A 25163-nucleotide genomic window follows, 5' to 3' on the forward strand; every position below is an offset into this window, starting at 1 on the left:
CTCCTGTTCCATTACCAGAGCGTGCTCGGGGCCCACCACTGTGGGCAGAACCCCTCTGAATTTTGGTGCAAGAAACCTGAATTAGATTGTATAACCTTTTTCTACTGTCTGCAAGACCCATTGAGATATTTTTGGAAGGCTTTTCCACTCTGCCAGAAATACTACTAAGGGTACCAGTCTCTCGAGACTGGCCTCTGGTATAACTTGAGCAGCAAACACAGTGCCCTGTAACGGCGCACCGGCAGGGAACAACTGGTTTGACTGCCCTGAGATCCTCCTCAGAGGGAGCGAGCATCCCTCGGGAAAGCGCTCACTGGGACCATCTACGCCCCGGCATAGAGGCGGGGTTGGCAGAACGGGCCCCTGAGGGCACCGAGGCAGAACGGTGAACACCCTCAGTGTCCTAACTTTTATGACTTCAGGACTTTTTCTTGGCCGAAGCCTTCTTAGCCAATCTAACTGTCCTCAGATCAGTTCTACCGCCCCCAGGCTTTGGCTGAGGGTACCGCGTCTGGTCCCACTGTCTAGCCGGGGGAGCGCAAGACGCGACACTCTGCTTCTGCTGCGCCCTATGCAAAGAGCTCGTAGACGGCCGGGGCTGCTCGCGCCCAGCAACCACGGGGACGTGAACTTTTAATGGAAGAGACTTTTTAAAAGCTGCTGCCTGTTTCTTTTCTTCCTGAAATTTATCAATGACAGAATGAACTGAGTCACTGAATAACCCCGCAGGGGAGAGAGGAGCATCTAAAAGAAAAGCTTTTTCTTTCTCTATCATAGACGAAAAATTTTAGCCATAAATGCCATTCTGCGGCCACCATAAATCAGCAGCCTGACGCAGTTCTCGAACTACGTCAGAACTGACCTCCCCTCTCTCGCTCACGTCCCTTAGCAGATCAGCCTGGTATGCCTGCAAAATAGACATAGTATGCAGACGTGACGCAGCCTGACCTGCCGCCGAAAAAGCTTTACCCAACAAAGCAGAGGTATTTCTTAAAAGCTTGGAGGGTAATGTCAGTGCTTTAAATGATGAAGCAGCCTCGGAAGAGAGATGGCTCGCAAGCGTCTCTTCTACCTGAGGCATCGCGCCATAACCATAACATTTTGCCCCCGCTATATTAGAATATGTCGATGTTAGAGGGCTAAATATTATATAAAAAACGGCTTCTTCCATGATCTCGAAACCTCAGTATGGAGATCATGAAAGAATGGCAAGCACCGGTGTGGAGGTTTAACATGGGAAGGGAGAAATCTCTCATCTAATTTAGATTCAGTAACAGACTCCTGCCTAGCCGTTGGCCACTCAATGCTTAATTTTGACACAGCTCGAGCGAGAACCTCCATAAGCTCTTCGCTCAATACTGACAACATCCAGCTCCTCAGAACTGGGTAATTGAAATGATGGTGCCTCAGCCCGGGCAGAAGAACCCGCAGCGCGTGCTTCCGAACCCGGATCAGAGGCACTGGATCTATCAAGTAAGGGCTGAAAAAAGGCAGAGCCCGTCTCAAACCCTGCTGATAGATCCATTTGCGATCCCCACAATTGAAGCCTTCGCTGTGCCCCGGCAACAGTGGGACCCGAACCGCGGGGAGCGCGCACCGAACCACTCTCCTCGAAGAGGGCTCAGCGGGAGCGGAGCGTTTTTATGGAAAAAAACGCTCGCAATGCTCTCAATCAGCTCCCTCGAGAGCTGACTGGGCATGCTGCACTCCCAAACAAACAACAACACAGACACTTTCTGAACTGCTGTTCGCTCGCCCAAGATATTTACTTTCTCTTTAATAGTTTATTTTATATATATATTATAAGTGAAAAACTCCTGCCTAGCAATTTCTAAGGACAGACAAAAACACTTGAGACACAGACTTTTTCATACACAGAGCGCTTGCTGAAGACTCAGAAGCTGATGTGCTTGTGTTTTGGGGTGCTTATATAGTTTCCTGGTCGATGACGTCACCCGCTTATGACGTTCCGTCTCGCCATTGGACTGATTTCATACGTGCTTCATGACGCACTCACGCAGGGGCGTTCCCACAGCGTTTTCACTGTGCTCGAGTTCCCTGAAAGGGAAAGATGAACACCTTTCCCAACATGTCTTTATTACAAAAATTAGATTCCATATTTATGTTTACAAAATATAATGTTATGTTTCATTTAATCTATATCGATTATATGAAAAGTGAACAGCATGAGTAAGATAGGATCATAAGTAGGGATGGCCCGATACCGATACTGGCATCGGGGATCGGGTCGAAACTGTCTTCATATACTCGTACTCATAAAAATTTGCCGATACCACGCCCCGATACCACATACATTTTGTGAAACAAAACTGGCCGCCGCGAGTGCTTTGTCGAGGTGAATTGAGGCATAGGGACGTGCGCTCCCAACGCAATAGAGTGCGGCACGGCACTAGATTTGATGGCCGAGTGCGAGCGCGGGCGGTAATGCACTCATTCTGTGTGCGGGTTGCAGGAGAATAAAACGATTTGCGGGACTCCTGCAAACTAGAAATATCTGTGAATACAACATATTAAATTTAAATGGATTTTTATTCATCTGTTGCAGAAAAGCAAGAAAAACAACTGAAACAAAATAGAAATGATTTACAGGCCAGAGTTTCTTTTCATAACATGTTTGCAGCGTTGAGCGATGTAGCCAATCACAGACATGTGTGTTGATTTCTTGAACGCAATGGCCAATCAGAAGCATTTAAGATAGACTCCCCTCACCGCTCTGAACTTTTTTGTTCAGTGCTGAATTCTGTATGCTGGCAAATCCTCTAATTATAACAAACAAAGTGTGGATATTATGAAAGATTCATTGTGCAGTCAGCTTCATTGATAATAACAGATTTGTGAGATCGCGATGAACTGTCAGCTTTTTAGGAATTAGGCTATTAAGGGAGCGCACTTTGCGTGCATTCAGTAATGTCAGACTATGCACGCAGTAACTGCTTGCTTTTATGTTAAATTAACAGTGGTTTGTGTGTTAATAGATTTATTATTTTACTCATTATTATTTATTTTTAGACTTGTTAAAACAAGCAGAGAAGAAAATAAAAACAGTCTTTTAACCTGTGTTCTAAAATAGTCTTCTGTGTTCTTTTCTGGGAGCCGATAGTTACTTTTGTGGTAGAAATATCGGTATCGGTACTCGGTATCGGCAAGTACACAAATGTAAATACTCGTACTCGTATCGGTTTGAAAAAAATGGTATCGGGCCATCCCTAATCATAAGATGGGTCAGACATGATTTTGACCACTTTATTAAGTTTTGTTTTGTAGAAAGCCTTTCTTTAAATTAAATTTCGTTTTGTATAAATTGTATCTTAATTTCATTCAATGTTTCATTAACTAATTGCCTGGAATTAATAAATAAGAAGCAAATATAGCAGACATATAATCAGGAGGACGTGGAGGCGCGAGCGCGATCTCTTGCACATGAACTGGAGCTCGTCTCATAAATGAACTTGCCTCACTGACATGAGAAATAAATAGAAAGCTTAATGTCTACTTTTAAACAAAATTCAAAATGAAATGATAACATTTTAGGCTACAGTAGCCTAGTCAGGTAAGGTCAGGTTTGCCGATGTGCGTTATAGGCTATTTATGTATTTATTTTTATCCCTGTGCGCCGATCAGAGAATGAGTTCACTGCTGATATTCTGGGGATACAACATAGCCAATAGGCTATACTAGGGACTTTAGCCTTTAAATATCTTTGCTGCATTGGATCAGTCTGCTTTCTAGAACAGCCAAGAGCTTTCTAGTCTCGTGGCAGCAGCGCCTTGGCATAGACCTTAAAACAGTCAGCGAGCGGATGCGGTTTCGAAAATTGATCAAAAAACGTTTGTGCGGACAGATGATGAGTTTTGTGATGCGGTTGCGGATGAAATAATAATAGCCCATCCGCTCATCTCTAATACAAATGGATTGTTATTGTTTCATGGAACATTGCGCTCCCCAACTCAATTTTGTTTAGAAAACCTTAAATCCATGCAAGACACAATGTCATTAGAATCAATGAATCAATGTCATTAGACACAACGTGCACATGTGCAGACCAAATATTTTTTTTTTTTTTTTTTTTTTTTTTTTTTTTGCGGTGATGACGGTGACGAGCTCAGACCCGCGGTTGGAGTCACGTGACCGCGGTATTGCGGTAATGCGGTAACCGTCCCAGCCCTACTCACCGGTCAAATAAGACTTTGGCAAGACAAAAATTAGTTTTGGCGGGCGCTTAAAAAATTTAAATGCAGGAAAAACCCTGTTATTGCAAACGGGAAACAGCATAACTTGTCTCGTTTATTAAAATAAAGCCAAGTTTTAGATCATGTTTTCCTCTCTATGTTTACCTCCTCTGCTCAAATCGCTTTGACATCATGACGCACAGATGCGTATAGGACATCACACTATGGTGCCTGATAAAGGACAAAAGGGAAAGTTGTGAGTTCACGGTCTGTATATTATGGCTGGAACTCAAGAGCAGGAGCATCGATAAGAGGAATCGTTAATGTCGAGGGCATACAATATCGATGGTTCATAAAACCTAGAACCGGTTCTCGAGTGGAACAGGTTTTCAATTCCCATCCCTAGTTATGTCATACATATACCAATAAGGTTAACTGTCAAAGATAACTAGCCAAAACATGACCACCTTCATAACAACAAATCTAAACCTCGTGAGTTTCACAGAATGAGTTTTAAATCTTTCTCTTTTTCTCTCTTTATGTCTGTATCCTGCTTTGCATCTCTGCTGTGTTGACACATCTTAAATATTTATGATAATATTTTCAGTGGGAAAAACATGCTTAAAAATTCATGTGTGCATTGTGTGTAAAATATGGCCAATGTGAATTATAGAGAAGTTTTTATGTTTTTACCATGTGAATGATGCATGATAATCATGTCTTTCTTATTCTCTCTGTCACTCTAATTTCAACAATCAGTTGCTACACACACAAATACACATGCAATTGTAAGCAAAAAGAGGACTTAAAACTTTTTTATATTCCAAACTAGGGCTGGGGCGGTATGGATTTTTTCTAACCGCGGTTGAAAAGCAAGATATTCCTGTGGTATACCGGGAAACCGCTTTAAATACCCATACCCATGCACTTTAAAAAGTGCATAGAGCTGCTCGTTTTATTTGTTGTTTGTTGATTCTCAAATATAAAACTTGTTGAAATGTTTTCAGTGTGAGCATCAGTTCTTTTTTAACACTTTCATCTTGTTTTAACAAAACCGTGATTATATTGATAATCACGATAATTTCGGTTACTATAATCGTGATATGAAATTTTCATACCGTCCCATCCCTAGTAATTTGGCATGAACCAATCACTGAATAGATTTCCTTATTTAAGAATATTCTCAGATTCATTTGCATTGAATTCATCATTTTCAGGAGAATACATTATGATGTTCACATTGGAAATGAAAGATGAACACCTTTTCCAACACGTCTTAATTACAAAAATTATATTCCATATTTATGTTTAAATAATATAATGTTATTTTTTATTTAATCTATGTCGATTATATGAAAAGTGAACAGCATGAGTAAGATAGGATCATAAGATGGGTCAGACATGATTTTGACCACTTTATTAAGTTTTGTTTTGTAGAAAGCCTTTCTTTGAATCAAATTTTGTTTTCTATAAATTGTATCTTAATTTTAATCACTGTTTCATTAACTAATTGCCTGGAATTAATAAATAAGAAGCACATATAGCAGACATATAATCAGGAGGACGTGGATGCGCCGGTGCGATCTCTTGCGCGTGAACTGTAGCTCCTCTCATAAATGAACTGAATCTCGGCGTATAGGGCAGGCTAGGCCCATTTGCCTCACAGACATGAGAAATAAATAGAAAGCTTAAAATGTGTTATTTTAAACAAAATTCAAAACGAAATGATAAATTTTAGGCTAGAGTAGCCTAGTCAGGTAAGGTGGGTTTGCCGATGTGCGTTATAGGCTATTTATTTATTTATTTTTATGCCTGTGCGCAGCCCAGTCTCATCCCAAGGCGTCATCTAACTGACGCTTTTGACCATGTTTGACCATGCGTCAACATGCCGACGCACATGGCACCCTTTAAGCGTCAATATGAGACGCGCCTCCTAGTGGTCTAACCCTAACCCTACCCCAGACCTAAACCTACCCATAACGGAAGCGTCATCAAACGGACGCTAAAGGGTGCCATGTGTGTCGGATTTAGAACATGGTCAAAAGCGTCAGTTAGATGACGCCCGAGGATGAGTGTCTTATATTGACGTTTAAAGGGTGCCATGTGCGTCGGCATGTTGACGCATGGTCAAAAGCGTCAGTTAGATGACGCCTTGGGATGAGACTGTGTTGCTGTGCGCCGATCGGAGACGGAGTTCACTGCTGATATTCTGGGGATACAACATAGCCAATAGGATATACTAGGGACTTTAGCCTTTAAATATATTTACTGCATTGGATCAGTCTCCTTTCTAGAACAGCCAAGAGCTTTTAGTCTCGCGGCAGCAGCTCCTTCCATCGCCCATAGGCCTTAAAACAGTCAGCGCCTTGGATGCGGTTTTGAAAATTGATCAAAAAACGTTGGTGCTGTTTTTAGAAAACCTTGAATCCATGTAAGACACAATATCATTAGACATAATCCATGTCATTAGAATCAATGAATCCATGTCATTAGACATTACGTGCACACATGTGCAGGCCAATGTGTTTTTTTTTTTTTTTTTTTTTGCGGTGATGACGGTGACGAGCTCAGACCCGCGGTTGGAGTCACATGACCGCGGTATTGCGGTAATGCGCTAACCGTCCCAGCCCTATTCCAAACATCCCACATTTCTGTAAGATTTTGTTTTCAGTCAGATATTAAATCAGAAATGGCTGCATACAAGAATAACGATCCACATCTTTGTCGCTGAATGAAAATATGCTATTCTTGCTTAATTGTACACCACTGGTGAAGATTTATATTGTATATCAGAATAATATCAGATTTCATGTGCATAATGTGCAATAAACAGTACTGTGCCGTAATATTATACAATTCTTCCCCACAGAAAAAAAAAAAAAGCTATTTAACATGCAGCAATTTTCTTCTTTTTTTTTTTCAACATTGTTTGTGAAGTTTCCTATCTCGGGACTGAGCTATTGTTTAACCGAACGCCTCACTTCATTAAGGACTGTGGTGGGTGAAACATCCATACTCGCTCAGACATGCTTGATTAGCGAGTGTTTGTCTAGGGGCTGCTCTTCACAGTGAAGTACACGGCAATTGCTTCCTGTCAAAGTGACTGACAGCACTCTAAAGCTTCCTCATTACACTAGCTATCATTATGCTTTTCATGAGAGTCTGCTGCGCATGCATCATCTACTTGATATTCAGTAGGGTCACTTGTCATGTAGAATACTTCAATACAAAGAGGTCTTTTGTTTGGTATGGTTTAAACTGACTAGATAGGGTTTTAATGGAATCAGTTTTTTTAAATAGTTCTAGTGTTTAGGTCAGGAGTTTGCTGTTAATTTTCGATGAGCTTGCTGATGTCATCTTTTAGATTGAAGCTTGTGTGCTGCGGTTCCCTTTGCATGCTTTATTTATCCAAACAAGTCTTCAAATAATGACTGATACATCTGGCACATTGGCTATGTTTAGATTAGAATATTACAATACTACTTTAATTCTGCTTAATGTACACTGCCTACTATTTGTTTTTTAAATAGTAAGTGAAATATTAGATGTTATTCTTTAAAAAAGTTTCAAACAGTAGAATTCCACATTGTTAGCTCGATCTTTCATGTTATATTCATCTTATAAATAATAAAGTGAATTTGCATTTTGATTTTGGTGTAAATAAGTCTTGAAAAAAAAAGAATTTGGCAGTCTAATATGAGTCAAGAAAGAGATGCATCATATCTGATATTACCACTGAGTCATCCATTACACTTGTGCATTGTGGGATGCAGTATTCCACTCAGCCCGTTGTAAATGTAATGGGTCATCTGGGTATTCTATGCATACAGAAAATGTGCACACTGTGCAGTATGTGCAATATAGTGTATACTGCAGCAGTAGTATGGTAGCATTCCTATTATAGCCAGATGCTAAGCCTGATAACAGTTTAAAAATATGAATCATACAAAATACAGGATTGAAAATAAAAATACAACAAGAAATGTGGTTCTAGCACTGCAGACCTGAAACTGCAGCCTCCGATATTGCACCAATACCCTGCTCATTAATTTAGCCATTATTAGTGTTGATAAAGAAATGCATAATTCCTAGAATGTCATGTATTCAAACTGAATGGGAAGAAAAACAAAGTATACATGTAGTTTTGTGATTTTATTTTTTTATAGGACTGGTAGTGTGTTCTGTCAAAAATATGTATTTATTTTTTCACTTAGTGAAGCATGAAATGTAGATTAATTAGGCCTATTGTTCGTTAGTTTGGTCCTATCTTAGTTTGTAACAGAATTTGGAAATGTGAGTGTGCTAATTCTAGGATCTGCAGGCATACATTATAAAGAAGGGTGATGAAAGAGAAGATTTCAGGACGTTGGAAGCTTGAAACCTTAGAAACATAAATTAACTTGGGCTGCCAATGTTAATGCGTTAACGCATGCGATTAATTCAAAATCCTTAATGGGTTAAAATAATTTAATGCAAATAAATTACTGAAGCACACAAAATTGCGTCATTAAGGTAATTTACGTCACAGTTAGATGATCTTCGAAGTCGAGAGCATCTACAATGGCTCAAGCACCTGTAACCCTGGTAGGTGGACATTTCTATACTAACCCGATTTCTGAACCCTTTTCTGTTTGCGATCAAATCATTTTACATTTTACAGTTTTGTGAGAGCCTTCAATCTGATGGTTTACTTTGCTGGATATAGCAAATTATGACAAAATGAACATTAAACAAGTATGCTTAATTTCACAATAAGTGTGCAATTAATCGTGATTTAAAAAAAAAAGATCTACTGACAGCCCTAAAATTAACACATTTAGCCTGTCTCTGGTGTATTTAGGGATTAAGCACAGCTATTAGTTACAACTTTTAAGGTCTAATCAACATCCGTGTTAAGATTGTCACTCTTACTGGTAATGCAGAAAAAGCAGTCAGAATTCTCACCTATAGTGAAGTTAACAGCTGCTTTGATAGTTGCTGTTACAATTACTGGGGATTGTCTGTGCAAGCTCCTTCCAAACTATATCCTACATTAACTTTTTAGATGGTATAGCTGACAAGAATTGTATTTTGTCCTATTCATACAGTAATAAAATAATATACATTTAGTTTGTGTACACTGATAGATTTGTATGCACTGTCCCAATCATGGGATGGGGCCCAGTGCGAGTTAGAAGGAAGCAGGACCCCCTCGGTCAGTTGCACCGCCCTAAGAACCGCCCTGCCGATAGGCCCTTGTGTATGTGTGGCTTGGGCACATTATTCAGTTCATTTTGAGGCAAAACATAGTGCACATCTGCCTGTTTTGGTTTACTGCACTGGTGAAGAGCCAGTGCTCGTGAATCAGATCCACTGGCATGAATCATACACTCCACATACTATTCCCTATTGTGCATATGCACAACACATCAGTCTCCATTACAGCATCACATTTCTCTGTATCTCTCTTGCTCTTTCCTACTTTCTTCCCTTTGTCTCTCGTTCACTCAAATCTCGCTGCTCAGTCCTGTCCACAGTTTGGAATGAAAAACAATAGTGAAGATTTGCAGTGTTGGAAAGAACATGAACTTTGCCTTTGCTGTGTGACTGGGCGACAACCAGATGACCAGATGAGTCATTCACGTAAGAGGGAGTATTTTATCTTGTCCAGACATGTTAAAAAGTCATTTTTCCATCATCATTTTCACCCATAAATACCCATAAAATGTACTCACCTTCATGTTGTTTCATACCTGTATGATTGTCTTTCTTACGTGAAAAACAAAAGAAGATACAGGTTGTTGACACCAGTGTTTTTATTGTTAACTAAAATTAAAACTATTACAAATCATTTTCATTAATTGAAATAAAGCTGAAAATATTATGGGTGGTAATGTTGTATGTCTGTTTTTTGTGAATTTCCTGGGATTGTTTGTTTCTATGGTTTTTCATTGATGTGATTATGGTTTGTACCTGTTGTTTATTTTGTTGATTAGTTTTGCTTTGGTATGTAAGCCCTGTGTTCCTTTTCGAGGGAACTCAAACGCCCTTAGCGTAACGCATCTGAAGTATGATTGAAACTAATCGAATCCTGATTGGTGCTGCGTCATGACGTGACATGTGATGGCATACACGGAAGCTACAAAGGAACGCCGGCACACAACAGACTCAGCTTTTTGCTATTCAGCAAGCGCTCTGTGTCAAACTGTCTGTCCTATTTGGTGTTGGTTGTCCCTTAAGAACTTAAAATAAAGGTCTGCATTACAATATAGAATCAAGTGGCTTCGGATCTCGCGTTTGCCGAGGGAGCCCGTAGATTACGGGTCTACTCGTTTGCCGAGGAAGCGTGTAGATTAAAGGTGTGCATTGCAATACAGAATTTAGTGGCTCGGATCCAGCGTTTGACGAGGCAGCGCGTAGATTATGGGTCTACTCTGCAATAAAGATTATGTGTGGGTGCTAGGCAGTTTATTGAGAAATATCTTGACTAGCACAGCCGTGCGATATTGGGTGTTTCAGCCTCGCGCCTATTGACTTTCTTCTCGAGGGATGAAAGCCAAATATATTGTAACGGCTCAAATCTCGTGTTTGCCGAGGCTGCGTGTAGATTACAAGACTGTATAAATAAATTCTTAAAACAATATTGTCTGGTGATTATGGGTGCATTTAATTTTAATTATCTGACTACTGGACTATTATCTGACTAAGAAGTTTGATATTTTAATTCAGCCTACCATTCAGACCGTGTTTCACTTATCCAGTGTTTATGGCTGCATTTAATTCTGATGAATTAAAATGATGAGCAGAGAACTCTCACTGCTCTGTCTGCCCCACAGGCTAGCGGCCAGGCAGTGTTCTGTCCGTACATCGAAAATCGTTTTCGATTTTTCCCTGCCGGTCCTCCGCTTCAGGGTATTGTAAAGGAGACGAAAATAGCAGGGTGTCAACCCAGTGCAGGTTTGGGTATTGGAACAGGAAGTAAACTCCCTGCTGGTGAAGGAGGTCATTGTGCGTGTTCCTCCGCCAGACAGGGAGTCCGGGTTCTACAGCCACTACTTCATAGTTCCCAAGAAGGATGGGGGGTTGTGCCAATTTTAGATCTAAGGCACTTGAATCGGTCTCTGTGGAGATTCAGGTTCAAGATGCTCACTATTCCCATCATCATGAGTCAGATCAAATCTGAGGATTGCTCCGAGGAGGGACCTGCTTCCACAGGCTGGGGGCCCAATATTCACCCTCGGCCAGACCTGTGGAAACTTTGGGCCTGGCCCCTGACGGGGCTCAATTCATAGAGGCTGGCCTGGTTCTCGAAGGGCTGGTCAAGGCCCCGTTCGAACCTCTGGAGTTGGCAGAGGCAAGAACCTTTAGGAGACCTTCAGGCATCTCTATATCTCATGGGTGCCTGGAGTTAGCTCCAGGCGACATTAAGGCTATCTTGCATCCCAGACCATTTAATGTGGCACAGCCTACAGTTCTGCTGGCTTTTCACCCTCCACCTCACGTGACGGCGGATGAAGAAAGACTTGTCACTTGGAGCCCTGTCAGAGCTCTTAAGATGTATGTCCAGAGGTCTTCTTCCTCGTTCCCTGAGTAGGCAACGGAGACGTTCCGTTGTGATGACAAATGGGGTTTCGCTTAAAAATCTCCGCCCCACCTCGTGGGTATAAAAGGAGGACGCAGGCAACATGCATATATGTTTCTTCGCTGAGGAGCCAAGACTGAGCTCAGACGATACCTGCGGTACAGCGGACGTGCCAGAAAGACGGAATGTCTCCTTTCCCTACTCGGGGAACAAGGGTTACATACATAACCAAGACGTTCCCTTTCGTAATCACTATGAGTTCCGTCGTGACGACGAATGGGGTTCCAGTCTAATCACGCCACCTTCTGGCTGTCTTCCAGTGCCCTGCAAAAGTCTTAGATCCCTGTCGTGAGACTGGCAAAGACGAAGGACTCCTACTTAACACAGGAATACCAAGGTACACTGAGAAGCATATCTCAGTGGAAATATGCAAATAATGCCAACCCAAGTGGGGGGGGACTTAAGAATACACATATGACCCGGACGGGGATTAGGGATGCACCGATCCGATACTCAGTATCGGTATTGGCTCCGATACTGAGCAGGTGAGGTTGACCTTGCTGCTGGTAAGCCAAAGCAATGGCGTCCACTATCACGTGAGACAAGCTAGCCTATGCTTTGGAGAAAGCCTTTCCCTTCAGCTTCCCACCATAACAGACAAAGAGCTGAAACACTGTATTCTGTCTACGTAGACACGGAGAGCACGTACTGAACAGAGCAGTGCCAAGGCTGGGTCTGCCTCCTCCAAGGGCAGCGCTTGTAGGTTCACCAACTGGGTGGGAACCTTGGGCACGATCAAGGCCGGGGTCTCAGTAACACGTGAGAGAAGGCTGGCCTGAATTCCAGGCACGCTTCGTCAACGGAAATGCGTGCAGGTCCCCTACCCTCTCGAAGGAGGCCAATGCAACCAGGAGCGCTGTCTTAATTGACAGAAACTTAAGCTCCACTGATTGCAGAGGCTCAAGGGAGTACTCTGCATGGCAGTTATAACCACTGAGAGGTCCCGAGAGGGAACGAGAGGAAGCGAGGAGGATTCGCTCCTCTCAGGAACCTGACGATCAGGTCGTGCTTTCCCAGGGACTTACCTTCGACTGCGTAGTGATGTGCAGCAATAGCGGCAACATATACTTTCAGGGTGGAGGGAGACAGCCTTCGCTCCAAACCGTCTTGCAGGAAGGAAAGCACGACACTGATAGGGCATTTCCTGGGGTCTTCTCCGTTAGAAGAGCACCAGTTGACGAAGAGGTTCTACTTCAACGCATAGGCATGTCAGGTGGACGATGCTCAGCGGAAGTGATGGTAGTCACCACCGCTGGTGGTAAGGTACTCAACCTGCCTCGTCCCGTCCAGGAGCCACACGTGGAGGTTCCAAGATCGGGACGAGGGTGCCATAGCGTACCCCGTCCCTGAGAAAGGAGGTCCTTCCTCAGGAGGTCCTTCCTCAGAGGAATTGGCCAGGCAACTACAGGCTTCGGACGGGTGCTTAGGATCACCGCGAGAAGAATCAGTCTGAGGACACAGTAGCATCGCAACAGAGCGTTCAACCGGGGGAACCCCAGTGTACCCTTGGGCAGCGGCCCCTTCGAGGTGAGGAAAGGCAGAGGAGATCAACGAGGGATCGCGGGAAGACATGGGGGTCTTCCAGGATTTCGAGATCTCTTCATGCACATCCGGGAAGAAAGGCATTGGCATTGGACGCCGACGGGTGTCAGTGGCCGCACCCAAAAACCAATCATCCAGCAACGAGCGCTCAGGACAGAGTGGAGGGTTCCACACTAATCCGATGCCCGCGGCAGCCCGGGAAAGCATGGCAGTCATCTCAGGATCCGACTCGATAATGCCATATGCACACCCGAAGGTGGCAGCACTGCCGAATCTTCACTTCCTGAAGATTCTTGCCCGCCCTGTGATGGTGCGATGGACATCAGATCCGATTCTGGGACGTCAAAGGAAACCCGAAGACGGGCCCGCCGGCGTCCCGTGATCGCTCACGGGATGCGTCACTGAAGAGGGGGGTGTGGGCCGAGGACGAATCGTCTGCGTTTTATTCCACACCATCACCCTCAGGTCACCCTGTCCACCACCCAAAGTACCACCTCTCATGGAGGATGTAGATCGGGGTGTGGATGAGGGGACTCTCTCTCTAACGAGATCATTGAGTCTCGACTGTAATGACACGACGGTCATGTTCCCGCAGAGAGAACATGAGTCATCCACAAACGCCGCTCTAGCTTGATCAAGCCCAAACACGCAGAACAGAGAATGTGCCCATCAGAGTCGGAAATGAGTCAACTGCAACCAGAAGTTCACGGGCGAGCCGTCTTTAAAAAGACGTGCTGCGTGCAAAGCTCTTTTGTGAGAGGAAAAAAAAAAGTGTTGAAGCGAGCAGAGAGAAACACACTCACTGGCAGATCAATGCACAGATCAGCAGGCAGTGTGAACAGAAATGGCTGTGGAGTGAAGAGATACTCTTGTCTCCGAAGCGAAAAAATATCTGCATGTTGCCTGCATCCTCCTTTTATACCCACGAGGTGGGGCGGAGATACGCTATGCAAAATCCGCAGACCCATGGCATTTCTTTGCCATTTGCTCATTTTGTGATACTCAAAGTCGATAGGCTTTCTAAGCGAAACCCCATTCGTCGCCACGATGGAACTCGTAGTTACTACGAAAGGGAACTAATGATGGTTTGGAAGATAACTTTGTTGTTTTGTCATTTTTGGAGTTTACCAGCCCCTCATCATTATTCACATTCATTGTATGGAAAACAGCAGCGCGAATATTCTATTGACCTCCTTTAGTTGAGTTCTGCAGTGGACAATATCAGGTTTGAAATGACATAAGAGTAAATAAATGATAACAACTTGTCATATTTGAGAAAGCTATCGCTTTTAGACCATTGTCATCAACATGATTACATAATCAGTCAGTAATCATACTTCTTCAGGTAATTTCTGGTCGAATGCTCAGACAGTGTCCTCATGATTTCATAGTCTGATGTAAGCTGCTGTTGCCATTTGATTATAGCTTTTTTTAATGCAGTACTCTCTACGAGTTCATAGTTGTTAGACCCCGTATTGTGTCATTACATACTCAACTTAGCATAATTATATAATTAAATATAATACAGTTGCCCCCACTGGTCAGGGTCTTGCAAAAGCGTTCCCTGTTCACACACACAGTCATTATGAAACAGTTCTTCTGCACACCCACACAATTCTAATGGAGAGTGAAGGACTCTACAGTTGGAAAGAATGAATCACACCTTTGAGAGAAGTGTGAAAAAGTAAGACAGGAAGATATTGTTAAAACACTTGAAATCAAAGATGAAAATAACATATTGGTTTAGAATGAATTAATTTAGCTAATAAACAGAAGTGTTGAAATAGTTTCTGTAGTGTGCATGACGTTTATCAGCCATGTGTTTTGCCTGAAATAAACCCACACTCCTTTAGAGACTGCATCAATCTATTTTCAGCAGTGTTGCCATGAGCACTTATTATAAGCTAATTTTTTTTTCATAAAGTCGCTCATAAAAATGGGCAGGTGGCTGTGTTTTATTGTTTTTGGTCTTATTTACAGTCATGTATTTGGACTAGCTAGCGATTAGCTGCCACATCACAATAGAAATTGACCACTAATCAAATCTTCCCACCTGCTGTTCAAAATGCTGCACTGTATATCTGAGAGCTGAAAGCTGCAAGCAAATATGCATATAATTTGTTTTCAAAATAAAATACGTATTTCTAATTCTCTCCTTCCTTGCATGTGCATTTGTTCAAGAATAGTTTGTGTTTGTGTCCTAGGGTACAACACAGAAAGTGTTCCTTTATAAAAGAAAATGTTGGGTAGAAAAAAATACTGTTAACCTAAAGTATTTTACAGGTAATCATGTATTCATTTGTTTTGGGTTTGGCACAATGACATATAAGGCCATAATACAATTTTTGGTAACCACATGTTGCCTTTCTAATATCACACAGTATAAATGGTTCTTTATACTTGAAAATGTATAGGCCTAGTAGCTTTTAAATTCAGTTAAAAATGCTAGATACACTGTCTGAAGAATGTATAGATGTGCTTATTTTATATAATTAACTTTATCACAATATCACTTTATTACAATATGCTAATTTTTTTAGAAGGACCTGTGGTCCTTCTCAAAAAATTAGCATATTGTGATAAAGTTCACTATTTTCCATAATGTAATGATAAGAATTAAACTTTCATATATTTTAATTTTTTGAGATAGGAATTTTGGGTTTTCATGAGCTGTATGCCAAAATCATCAGTATTAAAACAATAAAAGACCTGAAATATTTCATTTAGTGTGCAATGAATCTAAAATATATGAAAGTTTAATTTTTATCATTACATTATGGAAAATAATGAACTTTATTTATATATATATATATATATATATATATATATATTTACCTTATTTTGAATTTTTTTTTTATCAGAGCAGGTTACTTGTTTTTTTTTTTAGATCTGAGCTTGGGAATGTTAATGCTTTGTTACAAAACTGCTGGTTTCTTACATCTGACATGGGGTTTTGTTTGTGCAAGATGAACTGTTTATCACACTTCCTGAAATAACTGCAGGATAACCAATGGCCTGCTGTTATCTCATGCATTATGACTGCACTAAGCACTGGTGTTTGATAAACATCTACAAATGCAATTATACTCTAACTGAATAAAGGCCTGCTTTACTTGAAATTGTAGTTCAAAGGCACAGTTGCATATTAATCATGCTTTGTTTTTTTTTCTCTTTTTCCCCTAGGTGTAAAAACCTGATTTACAATGGAAAAACTGCTTGTCTGCTTGTTGGTTATCGGAATGGCAGTGAAGGCCCAGATCTGTCCGAAGCGCTGTGTCTGTCAAGTTCTGTCCCCCAACCTCGCAACACTCTGTGCCAAAAAAGGGCTACTCTTTGTTCCACCCAACATCGACAGGCACACCGTGGAGCTCCGGCTAGCTGATAACTTTGTCACAAGCGTAAAACGGAAAGACTTGGCCAACATGACCAAGCTAGTGGATCTTACTTTGTCGAGGAATACAATAAGCTACATCACTCCACATGCATTTGCAGACCTGGAGAACCTACGAGCCTTGCATTTAGACCACAACCGCTTGACGCGGATATCCAACGAGACCTTCAGTGGCATGTCTAAGCTGCATCACCTGATTCTGAACAACAACCAACTGACCCTCATCCACATGGGAGCCTTTAATGACCTACTAGCCCTCGAAGAACTGGACTTATCCTACAACAACCTGGAGACCATCCCCTGGGAGGCCATTCAAAAGATGGTCAGCCTACACACACTTAGTCTGGACCACAACATGATCGAATACATTCCTGAGGGGACTTTCTCCCTTCTACAGAAGCTCAATCGCTTGGATGTGACCTCCAACAAGCTCCAGAAGCTTCCACCAGACCCGCTTTTCCAGCGGGCGCAGGTTCTGGCCACATCCGGCATTCTGAATTCCTTCTCTTTTGCTCTGAGCTTTGGAGGAAATCCTTTACACTGCAACTGTGAGCTGCTGTGGCTTAGGCGGCTCAATCGCGAGGACGACTTGGAGACCTGCGCCACACCCCTGCATCTCTCTGGACGCTATTTCTGGTCCATCCCAGAGGAGGAGTTTCTCTGCGAGCCACCCCTCATCACCCGCCACTCTTACGAGATGAGGGTCCTGGAGGGCCAGCGGGTAGCATTAAAGTGCAAAGCCAGGGGAGATCCCGAACCTGCCATTCACTGGATATCTCCCGATGGGAAGTTAGTCTCAAACTCGTCACGCACGCTGGTTTACAGCAATGGCACGCTGGACATCCTGATAAGCACAGTAAAGGACACAGGCTCTTTCACGTGCATTTCCTCGAATCCTGCTGGGGAGGCCCACCAGACCGTGGAGCTGGTTATCATCAAGCTTCCGCATATTAGCAACAGCACCAATAACATCCAGGAGCCTGACCCAGGCTCTTCTGACATCTCCACTTCAACAAGGGCGGGAGCAAATGGCAGCAACCACACCGGCGACGCCAAGACCAGCCCAGATAAGAGGGTGGTTATCGCAGAAGCCACCTCATCTACTGCACTCATCAAATTTAACTTCCAGAGGAATATACCTGGAATACGCATGTTTCAGATTCAGTATAATGGAACCTATGATGACTCTCTTGTTTACAGGTGAGTAATACTTTTCATTCTGTCTTTTTGCTTGTTGGGTGAATCCACATTAAATGTTTACCCATTTCTTGAAGTGGATTTCAAACAGTTATTGTTAGCCATTGTTTTTTATGTCTTTGTTCGTTTTGCTTGTTTGACTTCCACAACCATCATTTAGAAAAAAAGCCAATAAAGACAAATAGATTCACTAAGACAACATATTTCCATTGTGAAACAACCAAGAAGTAAAACTGAAGTTGAAAACTGAATTCTGCATTGTTTTAGATCTATAAACAAAATGGCCTCAACTATTGAAACTTAAGGACCGCCTTCTTGAATGCGATGGCGTTGATTTTACCATATCAATCCGAGCGCGAGTCGGATGATGAAACATTTGAAGAACTAGTTATTAAACCTGAATTTCCATCGCAAGGACGACTTGAGCAAGACGTTTCTCAGTGATACGCTACTCAGTTTGAGGTACATAATGAGATGTTGCAATTGTAATACCGCATTAACACTATGTCCATCAACAAACCAATGTGTATATTTATAATGTATTGTAGTGCGCATGTTAACTTTACCATTAACTGTATCAATAACAGCACATATGTTACCCGAGCACTAACGTAAATGACTGAAGTAATTTTAAAGTTTGTAAATCCTTTATCATTACTCATAGTGGTAACAACAATAGACAAGCTGCATTAACTGACAGTTTTAGGTAATAGAATCCCAGAGCTGATTAGCAAAACTATTTCAGTAAGACAGCAATAACGTGAGTTAGCCTGAGACCTAAACAATTTAAAACACAAAACGTCTCAGGTTACATATGTAACCCTGGTTCCCTGAGAGGGAACGAGACGCTGCGTTGAGACGCGGTGGGAACGCTCTGCGTGATTGCGTCGTGAAGCACGTGTATAATCAGTCCAATGGAAGAGCGAGACGTCATAGGCGGGTGACGTCATAGACCAGGAAGCTATAAAGCACACCAGAAAACAGACCGCGACAGCTTCTGAAAAAGCCTGAAGCAAGTCGATCAGGGCATGCTGGAAGTATGGCAGGAGAACGCAGCGTCTTGTTCCCTCTCAGGGAACCAGGGTTACATACGTAACATGAGACGTTCCCTTTTAAGGGAACTCGAGCTGCGTTGAGACGCGGTGGGAACCCTATACCCACTACGCCATAATGAGAAATGCCCGTTCCGTGTGAATTCCTTGCGCACACTAAGAAGCAAGCAGCCTAGCCCTGGGAGTGGAGAGGTCTAGGTCATAAAATCTGATAAATGTATGTGGTGAGGACCAGCCTGCCGCATTACAAATGTCCTGAAGGGAAACCCCCGAAATTAAAGCCTAGAGGCAGCCATACTCCTTGTAGAATGGGCCTGAACAGCCATAGGTGAAGGCTGTCTGGCCGCTTCATAAGCAAGTGAGATAGCCTCAACTACCCACTTGCTCATTATCTGTTTAGATGCAGGGCAACCTAGCTTAAGTTACCCAAAGCAGACAAATAATTGTTCTGATTTACGCCACTGAGCAGCTCTGTGGACATACGCATCCAAAGCCCGAAAAGGGCATAACAGATTAAGTTTTTCTGATCTGGGGTATTAAAGGTGGAGGACAGAAGGCCTGGAGCACAAATGACCCGCAGTTTCCATGTCAATGCATATTTAGTCTTCTCGTGGAGGGAGCTCTGGACTGGAGTATGGTCTCCTCGACCTCGGTCGAGAGACCTGAATCTATGAGCTGGGCCCCCTCAGAGGCTGAGCCCACAGTATCCATAACTCCAGAGCTCCCAGGAGCAAAGATATCGGGAATGCGTACAGGTGTAGCGTCAACCACACCTAATACATCACGTCCAGTCCAAGCGGAGCTGGATGCGTGAGGGAGAACCACAACAGGGCAATGCATTGTACAAACGATGCGAAAGGTCGACTTGAGTTGACCGAAGTTCTCCCTAAGAAGCTCCACCACCTCGGGGTGAAGTCTCAATTCCCCGGGCCACAGCCCCTGCCTCAACAGGATATCTGCTCTGATATACGAGACCATCAGTGTGTTGTCCGGACCCTTCGCCGAGCGACCAATCATGATTGCCCCCGACTTGTGAGGGAAACATCCGTCGAAAGGAAGAAACCATATATATATATATATATATATATTAGAGCCCGACCGATATGGATTTTTGGGGGCCGATGCCGATACCGATATTAGGGAGTAAAAAAAGCCCGATACCGATATATCGGCCGATATTATTTATGTGTATATTATAATACAGTAGCAATATTATTTATGTGTATTATAGTACAGTATACCAGTCAAAAGTTTGGACACTTTCCTATTGGTGTGTACAAACTTTTGATGGGTACTTTACACAGTAGCTATAAACAGAATAAATATATTTTATAAACACGTTTTGCAATGATCACTCAAATGTGGTAATCAAACACTTGTGTGACACAGATATGTAATGGAGGCAGGGGGAATGATAGAATGAGAATTATACAGCTGAGCTGTAACCAAACTAGTTTGCATTGCATGTTATATTATATTATATTATATTCTAAATACTGTTGCATAATCTTCACTAACGACGACTTTGTCTTTTAATTTAGTCATAACTTGCATCAATAAATATATAAAAAGTGTCACTGACAAAACCTTATTATCTTCTATTTTTACTCTTAATTCCTCTAATCTCTACCAGTGGAGGTAGAACTCAGATCTTTTTACTAAAGTAAAATGAATAATATCATAATGAAAACGTTTTTAATTACATATGTACAGTACTTTTATACTATTTTAAATAATTAGTAAGCAAAATGTACTAAACGTGAAACTAGGCTACTCTTAATGCAAAATGGCCCTATATAAAGTGTTATAATTATATACATTTTTGGAATATTGCTTGATGTTGTAACGTAGCGTTATCAGGCAGAATGAGCTTTAACACGGTGTCTACACCGGACGCGGCCGTTACTGCTCGCGTCGCAACAGCTGTTTACCCTAGACAAAGCAGAATCAGTTTACTGTCGGAGATCGCTCGCGCCACGCATTTTAATCAATGTTTCATCAACCAATTGCCTTAATAAATAAGAAGAAGGCCTAAATATACCAGACAATATAATCAGGACTTCTCAGCTGCGCGCTTGCAATAGTCACAAGCTCACACAATACGTGACAGAGGCTTGTAGCAGAGAAATCAATTCTGTGAATTACACTGCGCAAATCACAAGTAGGCTACTACCCACCGGATGAAGAAGGGTTGGCTCTCAGTCTCCACAGGCTACATAAAATATTCATTTTATTTTATTTTATTTTATTTTTCGTGTCTGCATTTATGAGGAAAAAACAATGTTACAGACGCGACAGTTCAGCACTACGGACGTGAGCGCTCTGAAAGCGGCACTAATGCTTTGAAACTTTCACATAGACATCAAACAGAAAGCACAAAACCTTTCGTTTCAAAGTGAATTTCGTTTTGTATTAATTGTATCTTAATTTTAATCAATGTTTCATCAGCCATTTGCCTGGATTTAATTTATAAGAAGTAAATTTAGCAGACGATAGATAACCTCGACACGGAGGCGCCTGCGGGTGAACTGGAGCTCGTCTCATGAACCGAAACTCAGCGTATAGACCTGAGAATTGAAATATATCTATATTGAAATGTCTACTTTTAAACAGAACAATTCAAAACGAAAGACAGACAGACTCATGTAATCGTATGAAATGTGCATTTCTCTCTGGCGCGCGCTCACTGAAGATCGCGAGTCAGCATCGTCAACTTCATCTTTGGCTTATACTGACTGAAAACACTTGTTTATTAATAAACAATTAAAATGTCTCTTTGCTATATTTGTTGTATTCATAATCATTATTTTTGCCAGTTCTTGTGACAGCTTTTAGGTGCTTTATTGGCAGCGCCACCCTTACATGAATCACCGTACCCGCATTTTTTAAAATATTCATTTATCGGCCATTATAAATGCCGATACCGATAGTTAGGAAAATGCCTAAAATCGGCCGATAATATCGGCCCGCCGATATATCGGTCGGGCTCTAATATATATATATATATTAGTGGTGGGCCGTTATCGGCGTTAACGTGCTGCGTTAACGGGAGACTCTTATCGGGCGATTTAAAAAAATATCGGCGTTAATCTATTCTCAAAGTTGGGTTGGGATCATAAAATAGCTTTTTCGAATATCGTTATATTTTCGCGCAAATCGCGCAGCAGGGTATTTTCCTGTCAGGGACACAAGATGTATACTTTTACATGTTACTTTGGGCGACGTTCCTCTCGTTACTTTGTTGTTTGTCATGTTGTTAAATGAGTTTATCCCAAGCGCGCTGTATCTTTTTTATGGGCATGAGCGATGCTCAATTTACAAATGAATCACTCTTTTGGGTCGATTCTGTTCAAAGACTTCATCAAACAAGTTGGCAGATCTGTCTAAATCGGTTGGCGAATCAGTTCTCTTCAGTTCCTCACGCACTGAATTGTCTGAAGCGCGTTCAATCACACTCGACACGGACTCGAAACAGGAAGATTTAAGAACATCAAGAGCTACAGTTTAGTCTAGTGAAAGCAAATCTGCAAATGCATCATATTTTTGCCAGTGATGAAGATCTTTATTAGTTGAACATCTTCGTAAGCTGTCTGTGAATGAATGATTCCAAAGGACGATACATTCGATTTCATTTCATTCAGGTAATACATTTTACAACCAAACAGATTATTACGCCACGATAGCACTACTAAAAAGTATGACATTATCCGTTGGACATATACATTAATTTATAGGCTACAAAAAAAAAAAAACGCTTCAGAGCGTCGGCGCACTGGCAAAGGTTAATAGGTTAAATAAGCTACCATTGTGTACAGTTTATGAAATGAACACCCGCCATCCTGCGGTAATGTGTGTATTGCGCAGGGGCATAGTCACACGAATAGTTTACATTGATTGAAACTAATTTGTTTAAAAAGGAGGAGGCTATTGCCGGTAAAGGCAGGTTCACATAAAATCATTATGACATATGACATTATTTTTTGATCTAACGGGCATCTGGTTTGGCGATGCAAAAACGGACTGTAGGTACGTCGTGCTTATTGTTTTTTACTTCTTCCAATTAGCCTACTATGTTAAAAAAAAACCGATGAAAACATGTTACTTGTTCAATTAATAAACAGTTTGTTTGATGACAAATCGCTAAAGATGAAATTGGCCTCCCTTTCTGTAATTGTAATTGTGCGTTTTATTTATTTATTTTATTATTTTTTTTGAACGATATTCGACTTTTGCTCCTCTATTGTCGAATGGCATTTTTGGCAGAAATTCACATCCCTACGCGAGGCGAACTATTCTCAAAGACTTATTTTTAGTCATTATTTGGGTAGCACACATATTCTGAATGCCTTCGGCAGAATTCAAATGAGCCATTTTAATCTAGATTAATCTAGATTAATTCCAAGATTCCAGTGAGATTAATCTAGATTAAAAAAATTATTCTATGCCCACCTCTAATATATATATATATATATATATATATATATATATATATATATATATATATATATATAAATATATCACTCCGTGGCCACCAGCAGGAAAACAACCGAACTAGCCGTGCTGCGACCCTCCTCAGAGAGTCGCCCCCCCAGAGGACGCAGAGGAGAAACGATTTCTCGAAACCGTCCCTCCCCAGTATAGTTTATCTGTTTTTGCACAACGCAATTCTTGAATAGCGTCAGTGCTGACATCCTCAAATTCATCCATGTCCTTATACTTTACCCACCAGCGCTGCCTAGTAAAATGTATTTATTTAAGATGGCTGGTGGGTAACGTCGGGGTTAAAAATGATGACGCCGACTCGGGAGAGAGAAAGCTTGCAAGCTTCTCTTTAACCCGGCGCACTGTCATACCATGATACTTAATACCCAAAGCATTACTATAGTTAGACATTTGGGCATTAAACACATAAAATAGAAACCGGCTTATTCCACGTTCACGACACCTCAGTGTGGAGATAGGGAAAAACAGCAGTCCCCGACGAGGAGGCTGAGATACAGAGTTTTTCTGTTTTTAGATATATTTCATCTAATAAACTCTTTATTTTCACTCTCATAATGTTCTGCTGGCCAGTAAATATTTAACTAGCAACAGCACTTGATGAACCTCCTTGTAAAGCTCCTCTTTATTCATCAGAGTTATGAGCTGACTTATTTATTTATTTATTGAAAACTCAAACATCTGCCTTTTTCTTAATATCTTTATTTGTTTTGTTCTCTTTTTTCTAAACAAAACACTAACGATACCAATTCCTCGGAACTGGAAATCGCCAGCACTGGATCTGACAGGTGAAAGCTGAGATAGGGCGGAGGCCGTCCCAACCCCCGCTGTCAGATCCATCCCAAAATGCGAGTCGCCGCCGTGCCTCGGCAACCGTGCGGGGCGCGCAAACCGAACCATCCTCCTCGAAGAACGCCCGGCGGGAGCGGAGCGTCCTCACAGACAGCTTCTCGCAATGCTCACAGTCAGCCCACTCGAGAACTGACTGTAGCATGCTCCACTCCCAAATAGTAACAAAAAGCTGATGTGTGTCCCCCCACCCGTGATATAACGTGGGCAGGGAACACAAAGCTGCTTGCTCTCTTTTGCCATAATATATATATATATATATATATTGCAACTTGACAGACAACAATAAATATGACAAGGACAGAATACACAGATCGCTTGCTGAAGTGGTGTGCTTTATAGCTTCCTGGTCTATGACGTCACCCGTCTATGACGTCTCGCTCTTCCATTGGACTGATTATACACGTGCTTCATGACGCAATCAAGCAGAGCGTTCCCACCGCGTCTCAACGCAGCTCGAGTTCCCTTGAAAGGGAACTACATATTTTGAACACTCGGTAGAAAAAATATACATCAATAATCAATCATACTTGTGATTCTGTGGAGCAAGTTGGTCCAAATAAAGTGGGTACTGTTCTATCTTTAATGGTTAAGTGTTTTGTAAATCCCATTTAGACCTCCCAGAGATTTAAGAAACAATCGTCAGAAGGTTATACTGCTGTGGTAATTTGTCCTCTGCATTTAACCCATCCAAGTTAGTGCTCAATCCATTCCTGCTGGTATTGAGAATCAAACCCACAACCTTTAGGTTACCAGTCTGAATCTCTAACCATTAGGCCACAACTTCTCCCAGCTTTTCTATTTATGGTTTAAATAGGTTG

At 41.9% G+C, this 25163-nt stretch overlaps 1 protein-coding gene across 1 annotated transcript in view; it reads left to right on the top strand.

Moving 5' to 3' along the window:
* Positions 1-25163, top strand: part of lrfn5a (leucine rich repeat and fibronectin type III domain containing 5a) — a 121048-nt gene that overhangs the window by 88605 nt on the left and 7280 nt on the right. Inside the window, exon 2 of the mRNA XM_077239059.1 lies at positions 16537-17944. Coding sequence (XP_077095174.1) covers positions 16557-17944 — 1388 coding nt within the window. The 5' untranslated portion in view covers positions 16537-16556. The remainder of the gene's footprint in view (positions 1-16536; positions 17945-25163) is intronic.

The sequence above is a fragment of the Siphateles boraxobius genome, unplaced genomic scaffold (genome assembly GCF_051911475.1).
Source record: "Siphateles boraxobius isolate OS27281-9 unplaced genomic scaffold, OSU_SipBor_1 22, whole genome shotgun sequence".
Classification (NCBI taxonomy): domain Eukaryota; kingdom Metazoa; phylum Chordata; class Actinopteri; order Cypriniformes; family Leuciscidae; genus Siphateles; species Siphateles boraxobius.